We start from the raw sequence: 11962 nt of genomic DNA on the forward strand, positions 1-11962 counted from the left end.
CATGGTAACTATTCCTGAAACATACTGGGTGGGTGGGTGGATGTGTGTGAGTGTGTATTTGTTGAATAATTAACTCAACTTTTGCTCTTTAATTCTCATTTCTAAAGAGCTGTGTCTCTTCACATTACCTAGAATACCTAAAAATTCTTATTTATATCTTCACGGACTTAAGAAAATAAAAATCTTCTGAGCAAATCATTCCTGTCCTATTACCAAGGACATTTTGTACCAACATATTTACCATAGTAAAGTTTGGGGGAAAGTAGCACTTACAATATCTCAAGATGTTTATAAACCTCAAATTCTAAAATATGCGAATTTCAAATTACAAAAGAAAAACTGACTCAAGGAACTTCGGTTACCTTTCAGATTTAACTCCTCAATTGTTTTCTTATCTGCATTCCTTCCAAAAGGACTTTGTTTTTTCTACAAACATAAGAAGTTCTTGGGACATGCTAGTTATATGTACAAGTAAATAAACTTTATAAATATGTGAAAAGACCCATGTTGACTTTTGAAAGAGTAACGTGAAAAAAGGTGCCACACAACAGTTTTAACTTCACTGTTTTAATATCATGAAATACAACTACAAAACGTTATACAAGTATACTCTTAACTACATGGAAATGGAATAATATTTGCGTTTTTACCAGAATCTGCAGCACCCAAGAGCAGCCACAATACTGATGGCTTTCCATGTAGACTTTCTACTATTCCTATGAGGTTTTAACATAAATAAAAAAGCTCGCGGGCCTTTTCAACCATTGCAGATTTATATTTACTTAATATTCCTGTTCAGCTGCTTTGGAGAACTGTTAAGAAATACATAATCGCTTTAAGCCAAGAGTTTTGAGGGAGTAATTTTGTTATTCCATGTTGGCTCAAATCTCCCTTATGTTGGCATTGCAAGGACACTGTGCACTTAAACAGGGTAAGAAAAAGTGTTGTCTCAATAGCCCTCTTACTGTTTCGGAAGGGAAATTAGCATTTCCTGAAAAGTACAGAATATTGTAATAGATACTTATTGGCTAAGCAGTAATTCATGACACTCCACTTACATAAGACAAATAACAGCAGCAGAGGGCCATACAGCCCCACATGTACTAAAGAAAAACGATTTTGCAAATATTCGAACTGACTTTTTCCTACCTCTAAACTGGCTCGACCACATCAAGTGAGAGTAACATCAGCTAATTAAAAGAAAAATTAATCTGTGCTAAAGTGTGCAGAATTCAGTTTCACAGCACATACCTGGGTTTTAAGTCATTTCAGCTAAGACTTTTCTTATGACAAACAAAAAAAAAATTACAAAAGCAGCATTTGATCTGCTGGAAAGGCAAAAAAAAATAAAAATACTGCTAATTTCATAAAATATTTGCAACTACTTTTGTTTTTATAAATAAATAAAATGGTGTTTACCTATTTTAAAGATTTAATTATCATTCTTACTCTTAAAAATCATTCAAAATTATGTCAACTTTTAAGGATAAACTTTGGGGTATTTAAAATAACGTTTGGAAAACTGAACCACGTTTTTAATTGCCAGCATTATGCTTTGTTCTTGGCAGAATCTTCTTTGTTTCTTCTTTTTACATCCCAGTTATAAACCCTGGCCATATCTGCAAGAATTGTCAAAGAAAATGCAAATGCAATTCTAAAAATAACAGATGCAATGACTAAGTTTTCACTCGCACACTGAATCAAAGACAGAAATCACACACCCGAAGTACTGGTGACAAGAAGTGCTGTGAGCCATCTTGCCATGATATCATTTGCTAAGAAAATATTGGAACTAAATTCCACCAAAACCAATGGAGGCCTCGGATCGACAACTGTTTAGCAAATCTAGTCAAGTACGAATATATTTAACGAATATGTGGCTGACATCGTCAACAGTCTTAAAGGGAGTCCCTCATCCACAAAATTTCAAAGAACGTTCAAACCCTATCCTGATACGTAAGAGTTAAATCAGTACAATTTGATTAATAATTGTCTCGCCTTCCCTTCGGTTTAACAGGACATTCACTGGATTTATTAAGCATCTACATATTTTCCTTCCTACCCTGCATAGGCTCTCACACGTCAATTCTTTGTTTCACGGACCATGCCTTTGGCGTTTTACCTAAAAAGTCATCATCATACTCAAGGTCACCTACGTTTTCTCCTATGTTACCTTCTAGGAACTGTGCGGGTTGTTCCCCTCTGGACAAAGCTGTCGCATTACCCGTCCCATGCCACTCCCGGCTCTAGGCCTCAGACAGGCCTGCCCTCCCTCTGCCACGCACTCAACGCCTGCCCTGTGCTACCTGCTGTGACGAAGAGAGACAAAGGACAGCTCCTACACCGGAAGGGCTCCGGGCCCGGTGTGGAAGGCACACGACGCACGACGCACTAAGTGAGGGCGGAGGGACAAGACGCCCTGAGACGGGTAGGATGCGTTCAGAAATGTTCTGATGCTTGAGCTGAAATGTGAATGATAAAAAGGAGCCACCCGGGAAACAGGTAGGAGACGCAGCGGGAAAGTGCAAAGGCTGTGGCCCATTGCAGGGGGTGAGAATGACGGACTGGGGTGACGAGGTACCTGGGGTGCGCTGGGGGAGGGCCGGAGCAGAATGAGGCCAGTGCGCATGAGGAAAGACTGACGGGTCGAAGGATGAGGACATTCTTCTCATTAAAGCGAAGCAAGTAAGAATGTTAAAAACATCCCTCTCCTTCCTCCTCGTTTCTTTTCCAAGAAAGGATACTGACTTCGGTGGTAGTAAATTGATCGCGAAGAAAGTCAAGGTCTTCCTCCAGAGAATCAAGATTCTTCGTTGCAGTCAATAAATTCTTTTCCAACAGGGCCTGAGCTTCGTCAATATCATACTCGAGCATTACATTAGCCTGAAGGGAGAGAGTCAAGACGATTACTAACGTTCGCGCGGCACTTACTACGGCCCACGGGCCAAAGCCAGCTGCTGCCTTCTGCCTTAGGTTTTGGTGGAAGCCAGCCATTCCCCTCTCAGGCCTTCGTGCCACAGTGGCAGAGCTGAGCAGCTGTGACAGAGACCAAGTGGTCTGCAAACCCGAAATATTCGCTCTCTGGCCTTTTACGGAAGGTTACTGACCCGGGGTTAGAGAATATATTTACGTACATTATGTCGTTTAGTTCTTATAACCGCCCTGGTGAGGCACGTTATCTTCATCTTTACGGTTAAGAAAATGGGTCCTGAGAGGTCAGGCAGCCCGTGCTCACGTGGCCAATGAGTAAATGGGAGAGTTTGGGTGAGAAGCAACATGTTCGGGTACCAAATCCTATCGTTCTACTAACTCCATCATGACACTAAATGGTACTGCATTCGAATCCGTTTAAATGGTTGCTGCTGAGCTTAACATACAATAATGTCAAAGTTTTCAAAGACATAGAAATTATTGACATTTGATCCGATGAGAAAAACAGCTGGCTCTACTGTCCCCTTCCTACCTCCAACAGATGCTAGGGGCACAGGAAGGGGACTGTGTCTGCAATTCGGAAGATGTGGTGTCACGGCCCACAAGTGGGGCCGCACGCTCTGTGGTGGTGCCAAATCGAACCTTCCCCGGCTCCGAAATCCTCCTATCACCTGACTTACCATCGGGCACTTCCCGAGCCGCTTTCCTCAGCTGACCGATGGAATCTAAAAATTACTCAAACGATTGTTAAGGATTAAACGGGACAACGTGAAAGTGTTTGGCACAAAGCAGGTGCTGCGTAAATGATGACGGAATAACCCGAGCCATGATCATTACTGTATCAAACTTCAGATAGGACCAAAAAAATTCCATGGAAAGTGTGTGTCTCTCCAATCTCAGAGCCCCCCAATCTCATTCCTGAGTCGACTGCTGTTGTTTCTTACTCTTTTTTTTTTTCAGAAATGTCTGCGATTTGCTTACTTTTCACAAGAAAAAATAGAATACATTTGAAAACATGTCATTTATGTCAAAACACATGTTCACTCACGAAGCAGCCTGTGCCAAGTATTTCTCCTTAGTTGGGTCGCCTGTCAAACACAGACATGTGACGGTCTAACAGGCATCTCAAGACTGACATGCCCCAAGCGTTAACTCCAAGTCACCCTCAAACCCGTTAGTCCTTTGCTGCAATGTGACCTACAAATTTTTTTCCTGCTCATTGTCTTTTAACTTTGCTTATGATTTCTGACTTTTGTGGCCTAAAACAACCATCCTTATTCCAGTTACAAAATGAGTCGTCTATGACTTGGCCTAAACTTTGATGGTGTGAGGATTTCATGTGAGTATGTGACTTATCTGGAATTCATCCTGGTGTGAGATGTGAGTGGGCTCCAGCGGCCACTGTCACCAGAGGGCGTCCTGCTGTCCCAGTGCAATGAAAGGGATCGCCCGATCCCCACTTGCTGATGGGGTGCGGGTGGAGGGAAAAAGAAACCAAGGAGAATGACCATGACCCCTAGGACTGGAGCCACTGGGTGAATGGCAGTTCTGTTTACAGAACTAAACTCAACAAGGATGGGAATTATGGTTGCAGAATTAAATGTGCGACCTCTGAAAATATTACAACGAACAAAAATCGGGAGGAGGAAGTACGGGACAGAGAAGTGAGTCTCCATGTGCTGCTCTGTCCCTGTTTCGTGGCACTGACACGCCTCTCAGGGGACAGTCTACAGGACAGCAGCAAGGGGGTCCCTCCCAGTGGGGGCAGCTGGGAGCAGCGCGCTGGCGTGCCACTCTGTATGGCAACTTGCCTGAGGCAATGAGACCTGCGGACAGCCAGCTAGCTAGTCACTCAGGAATGGCTTGGCTGGTTGGTCAGGGGACCGGGAGGAGTAAGACAGGAAAAAATCAGAGACCAGGTTGACGACATCGTCTACAATGGAAGTATATTGTCTAAAGACTGGGCTCCAACCTCAAGGTTTTTGTAATAATCTTTTCCCCCTTCAGTCTGGAGAGATCTTTCTAGAACTTACGAGCTCCTACTGGGAAGAAACCCTTGTCTGAGGTGCTTCGGTCCCTTCCTCCCGCTACACTTAAGAGGCAAAGCGTCGGCGGGAGGGGCGGCGGTCTCTGGGTCAGTCTCGTTTGGACTGGGAGCGACCTGGCATGTTTTCGCGGCAAACCGCCACACTCCGAAAAATCAGTCCTTTTCTAAGACGCACTTGAACTCCACCCCTTCACTCCTTCCACAGTCGAAGGGAGCGAAGCACTTTACGTAGCTCAGACAATACTGCTGTTCTGGGAAAACACACGGGTTTGCGAAGGCCGGCCGGAGAGGCCGCAGCTGTCACACGTACTTACCCCCAGCCACAGACACACTTTATCAGTAGGAGGAACTGAAGCTTTGCAATACAGGTTATCTGCCAGTAAGAATCTGGTCTCCAGTGAGCTAGTGGACTCCTTCAAAAAAAACGACAGTGCTGTGAACAGGCGAGTACGACACCAAGGTTACAAAGGAGAAGAGCTCGCAGCTGAACCTAAGCCACTGAAAGCAGCAGCGTCATGCGGACGAAGCGCAGTAGCAAAACACACGAATGCCTGGACCCAGATGGCGGGCGAGGACGCCGTGGACTCTGGCTCAACTACCTGCCACCTGTGCGCATCGGGCGTATGACTTGACCCGTCTGTGTCTCAGGCTCCTCGTGTGTAAAATAAGGATTATGGTCCCTGCACCTCTGAAGGCCGCCACAAGCGGAGGTTACACACACGCAGACACACGCGGACACACACAGACACACACACACACGCACGCAATACAGGAGTTAGCTATTATTACCGCTTCATCAGTATGTCATGCCCAAGCAACCAGTTCGCTCAAGTGTCTTACAAAGATCACCACATAAAATAATGCACTGGACATGCAGTTAATTCTACCAGTCAAGTAATACATCGCACACACACACACACACACACACACATAGTATTCAGGATAGTATTTCATTTTATGTATTTACTACTATTGATGGGCATTTTAGTACTTTCTAGCTTTTGACTATAATGAATAATCCTGTTATGAAGATTCTTATACATTTTCTCTGTACACACACACACACACACACACACACAGAATCTTTTAAATCTCATATCCTCATGAAATCTCATCTTTCCAGCCTGCTACTGTTTAAGAAGCAGTGGACTAACACTCAGAAGATGTTCGAATCCCGCTCTGCCGGTGACCAGCAATGTAACTTCCTGTGACTGTGAAATGAGAACCTGAAACGTTAACTTCTAAATTCTCTCCCGCTCTGTAAGTCTTGGACTCACTCCTTGCTCGTAGGGCGAACAGCAACAACAACAACCCTTAGATGCTACTACTTCGAAATAAGACATCTTCTTCTTGTGCCTAAAAGAAGTTCGAACTGCACTGAAGTTTTGCAAAAACTATATATAAATAAAATAATCCCAGACGTGTGGGCCCTAGCGTTAAATCTGATTTGCGGGAGTGGGGGCGTACCCTAAAGCCACGTTTGTCACGGAAGCACACTGTCTGTAACATCAGAACACGTGCCCAAGAAGGCTGACTGGCCCTTCCGGCACAGATCAAACACCAGTGACAAACAGTCAAGGAGGACGCACCTCGGCTGAAGTATCCTGGTTCGCTCATATTTACAAACAAAAATACACTTACTTTTTTCTTCTGCATGTATTTTAGAATCTCTAAAGTCTGCTTAATTTCAGGAATCTGACCTTTTAGCCTGTGAATAAGAGAAAGGTTAACTCAGTAATCTGCAGGAACAATAAACACCTGGACCCGGACTTACACACCGCATTTTCTACGGATATGTTCTTGAGGAGAATTTGCAAAGATAAAACATTTAAGATACTTTATATTTAAGATATTTAACAAAATTGTATTAAAATAGCTAAGATATTTCAGATATAAATATTTACTAAAATATGTAGATATAATAGCAAATATGTATGGAATGCCTATTGTGTACAAAGCCCTATTCTCTACGTCAAACACCCTGTCATTGGTTAACATTTCCACAGCAAACTGCGTTCCATGGATGTGATTTAGAGGTGCTGTAATTGATTAGAACTGCATTTTAAATAAATTATTACTTTTTAATAACATGCACTCAAGTATTATACTCTAAATTCGAAACTACTGGAAACCACCAACCCCCTATGCAGTGCTGCATGTCACTGCTCCCAGAGGGCGCGCCCAGGGCACAGACAGGAACATGGCAGTCAGCTAAACGCCAGCAAAATTCAACGACAGCTTCTCAGTGTTCGTGCCCGCCACACTACGAGAAACATGCACCATCACCTGAATGCTACATCACAAGATAGTATACTCTAGTGATTCTTTTAAGCTTTGGGTAATTTTTGTTTAACTTTTATGTTAATAGATGCTATTTTATTTTCCAGTTAGGTAATGACTGCTCTTCAAATTATAAATGCATCATTGATTTGAATACAAGAAGTTTAAGAAAACGGTGAAGGGCATGATGGGACTGATCAGGCTCAACAGGTAAGTTTTGTCATAGCTACTCACAAGACTGCAGGCCTGGAACAACGGGACATCCACACACAAAAATGGATCTAGACACAGACCTTGTACACGTCACACAAATTAAGTCAAAATGAATCACAGACCTAAAAGTAAAAATGCAGAACTATAAAGCTCCTAGAAGGTAACACAGGAGAAAATCCAGATGACTTTAGTGTGGTGATGACATTTTAGATAAACATCAAAGACACGATCCATGAAAGAAATCACTGATATGATGGACTTCGTTAAATTTAAAAATTTCTGCTGTGCAGAAAAAAAAAAACACGTCAAAAGAATGAAAAGACAAGCTACAGACTAGAAGAAAATCTCTGTAAAACACACAGCTGGTAAAAGATTGTCATCCAAAATATACAAAGAACTCTTAAGACTCAATAATAAAAAAAACACCTTGATTAAAAAATGGGTCAAAGACCTTAACAGATACGTCACCAAAGATACACAGATGGTAACTAAGCATAAAAACAGATGCTCCACTGTATGTCATCAAGGAAATGCAAAGTGAAACAACGAGAAGACACCAGCACACACCTATCAGACGACCAGAATGGCTGAAACCCAGAACACCGGCGCCGCCATGTGCTGGCGAGGATGTGGAGCCACAGAACTCTCATTCACTGCTGGTGGGAATGCAAAATGGTATAGCCGCTTTACAAGACAGTTTGGCAGTTTCTTACTAAACTAAACATACTCTCGCCACATGACCCAGCACTCATGTGCCCTGGTATCTACCCAAAAGAGCTGAACGCGTACGGCCACATGAACCTGCACACAGATGTTCACAGCAGCTTTATTCCTATTGCCAAAACTCGGAAGCAGCCGAGATGTCCCTCAGGAGGTGATGGATAAATAAACTGTGGCACATCCAACGATGGCATATTAACAGCACTGAAAAGGATTGAATAACCAAGCCACAAAAAGACACAGAGGAACCTTAGATGCATATTACTAAGTGAAAAAAGCCAATCTGAAAAGGCTATGCAGTACGTGATTCTAACTACATCACATGCTGGAAAAGACAAAACTGGAGACAGTAAAAGGATTGGTGGTTGCCAGAGGTTAGTGGGGGGGAGGGAAGACCAGGCAGAGCACCAAGAACTCTTAGGGCAGTGAACCTACTCTGTGTGACACTGTAATGAGGGATACGTGACATCATGCATTTGTCAAAACCTAAAGTACAACACAAGAGTGAACCCTAATGTCAACTAGGGACTTTAGTTAGTAATAACACATCAAGACAGGCTTATTGATTATAACGAAGGCACCGCTCTGGTGGAGGCTGTCGATGATTGGCGGCAGGGGGGGCTGGGCATGCTTCTGTCGCAGGGGTGTATGGGAAATGTCTGTATCTTCTGCTCAATTTTACAACTATTCTAAAAAATAAAGTCTATTACGAAACAATTGTTTAAAAAACTACTAGGAACTGATTCCCAAATGAAATCAACTCCCCTAACAAGAAAATAAGAGATAAAAATATGCTATAAACACTCAAAGTCACTCAGAGAGGAAAGAATAAAACGTTTTTTTGTCACCGAAGTTTAGCTCTTTTTCTGATTAGAAGCTGCCAATGCTTTAATATGTTTTGCATGGAAAAATTTGCAAAAGAGTTCTCGGGTCCCTGTCAAATCAATGTAATTTCTAACAAAACAGACCAAAGACACAAAAACAAAGCTGTGGTTCTTTCAGAATACATTTAACTAAATATTAGTAGAGATGAGTACGTAATAAAATTTAAATAATGAAAATGAACTTATTGCATCGTATAAAGGAGTCACAGAATGTGTTAAGGAGGTTAGCAGAGCAAATTTTATTATTAACCCGACAACAAATGTATTACATGAGCCTGCTGCTTAAAAAAACAGGATCACTATGTGGTCATCCAGTACAGTGAATAATCTGGAAACACATACTTAGCATTCATTTTTTTGACTTAGTTTGGAGGCTCATGTTCTGTGAACTCTTTTATACAAATTAGGAAGCATGTTAATGAACCAAGCAGCTGAAACCCCAGCCAGCTCAGGAACCAAGTCTCCAAGGCCGCTGTGCATGTCCGAGCAATACACCCATCTCCGCCTTTCTCCACCCCAAGAGATGACAGCTGTCCTTAACTGTCCATTCACTGTCCCTTTTTCCCCTCTTCAAATAGTTTCATCACATTTATATCTATCCCTAAACAATATATTCTTTACTAGTTTCTTAGCTTAATACAAATGGTCTCATGCTATACGTATTTTGGGGATTTGCTTTTTAAACTCAATTAGTTTCCTCGGATTTGTTCATTCATGTTCGCTGCTGTGTAATATTCAATTATGAATATAACACTACTTAGCTACTCTCCCTGCTAATGGACAATGAAAACCTCTAGGTCCTGGGACTGGGTAGAGGAGCGAGAGGAGAGACGGTAGCTTAGAAGAAAAGCAGACCAAATCTTCGAATGGGGAGGACTGCTACAGAACTTTCTACGTGCTTTTACTCCCTCTAAGTTGCTCTGGGTGAATAAACACCTACTCCATCACTGCTACAGGGGAGAAAAACAGAATTGGCCACAGATGGGGAGGTCAGGCTGAGGCTCAGAGAAGTACTGGCCCTCAGCAGTCCCCCACTCCACTCCTACACCCAGGGGTGACAACAGTGAAGACAGCTGAGGGCAGAAGAACAGAAAGAAGCCCCCAAAGGCTGAGTTACTTGGTTGGGGAGAAGGAGCATTTGTCCAATGGCCATGCCCTAGATTGTAACGCCAGCAGCATTCTTTCTAGCCCTCCAAACTAGGAAGGACTTAAGCTACTCTCGCCTCCACATACGCTACTGGCCAAAGTAACTTAATAGCCCTGAGGGAGAAAGAGCTGACAGGGAAAAGAAATGATAATCTGATAAACTCAACTCCAAAAACTCAATTTCAATAAACTCAACAACCTCTATCAAATGAAACAAAATCAAATACTAAAAGATAAGATTATACAGTAAGCATTTAAACTACCTCAAAGAGAAATGACCGGATATTGATAATGTGAAGAAACAAGTGGATATAAGAAGAACCAACCAAAACTACTAAGTATAAAAAATGTAATGGTTGAAATAAAGAACTCATGGATAGCCTTCTAATTGCCAAAAGACAAATTACCAAAGCCAGCAGAAGACAGGAAATAATAAAAGAAATAGAAGACAGAGTTGGAAATGTCAACATCCATATTAACGGGAATCTCAGGAGAGGAAGAAAAAAAAATTTACCAGATGACAGAAAAAAGAGAAAAAACGACAATCACAAAATTTCCAGTTAAAGAAAGATAAAAGGCATACAGTTCACGTATTAAAGATGAGATCGCCACACGAGAATTATGAAATACCAAAGAACTTTTACACAGCTGAAGGTGAAGTTAAAGATAGAAGGCAGACTACAAGAAAAGGTTTACGACATATGTAAAGAAAAAGGTTAGTATCCGAACTATACAGAACCGCGTGCTGGCAAAATAACTCGATCATGCACAAAAACAGTTCTTGGTGCATAGCTGATATCACAGAGGTGAGGGAAATTCCAGTTAAAATAAAAGGGAAAAAAGCAGAAAGGCTTTGAGTTGAGCAGTGAGAGGACTAGAGAAAAGTAGGCATCATGAGGCACATGCCAACACTGGCTACAGACCCGGGCCTACGCCCCTGACTTGCTTGGGGTGGTGAGGGGAAGGGAGTTCACACACTAAGCTGAAGAACTTGGAACAGGGCTCAAGTGGTTCAAGGCTGGTAGAGATTCACGGCTCCCAACAAAAGCAAAATCCTCTATGGATACAGGCAAACCACTCAGGTACATAGCTATAGGAAGCTGCCATATACAGCTGACCCTTGAATAATATGGTTTTGAAATGCACAGGTCCACTGATATGTGGAATTTTGTTCAATACATACTGTATATATATTTTTTCTCTTCCTTATAATTTTAACATTTTCTCTTCTCTAGCTTACTTTGTTGTAAGAGTACAGTACATAACACAAAAAACATATAAAATATGTGTTAATCGACTATGTTCTCAGCAAGGCCTCTGGTCATCAGTAGGCCATTAGTTAAGTTTTGGGGGACTCAAAAGTTATACACAGATTTTCAACTGCACGGTGGGGGGAGGGATGGAGTTGAAGCCCCTAACCTCCATGTTGTTCAAGAGTCAAATATAGTTAGTTAAGAAGGGAGTTAAGAAAGATACCCCCACAGACAAATAATGAAATGAACAAAAAGAGAGGATCTTGAAAGTATCTAAAAACGAAAATTAGTTTATCTAAAAAGATAGGATTCTTCAACAAATGATGCCGGGAAAACTGGAAAGCTACCTGCAAAAGAATGAAACTAGACTGTTGTCTATCATGGCACACCGAAATTAACTCAAAATAGATTAAGGACCTGAATATAAGACATGAAACAATAAAATGCATAGCAGAAACAATGGGAACTAAACTAAAGGACCATAGACT

General features: G+C 41.9%; 1 protein-coding gene across 1 annotated transcript in view; it reads right to left on the minus strand.

The window, feature by feature from the left end:
- Nucleotides 1-551: 551 nt before the first annotated feature.
- Nucleotides 552-11962, minus strand: part of VBP1 (VHL binding protein 1) — a 15110-nt gene continuing 3699 nt past the window's right edge. Inside the window, exons 3-6 of the mRNA XM_006905813.3 lie at nt 6620-6686; nt 5293-5391; nt 2745-2883; nt 552-1619 (exon numbers count right to left, since the gene is read on the minus strand). Coding sequence (XP_006905875.1) covers nt 1549-1619; nt 2745-2883; nt 5293-5391; nt 6620-6686 — 376 coding nt within the window. The 3' untranslated portion in view covers nt 552-1548. The remainder of the gene's footprint in view (nt 1620-2744; nt 2884-5292; nt 5392-6619; nt 6687-11962) is intronic.

This window comes from Pteropus alecto, unplaced genomic scaffold (genome assembly GCF_000325575.1).
Source record: "Pteropus alecto unplaced genomic scaffold, ASM32557v1 scaffold821, whole genome shotgun sequence".
Taxonomy (NCBI): domain Eukaryota; kingdom Metazoa; phylum Chordata; class Mammalia; order Chiroptera; family Pteropodidae; genus Pteropus; species Pteropus alecto.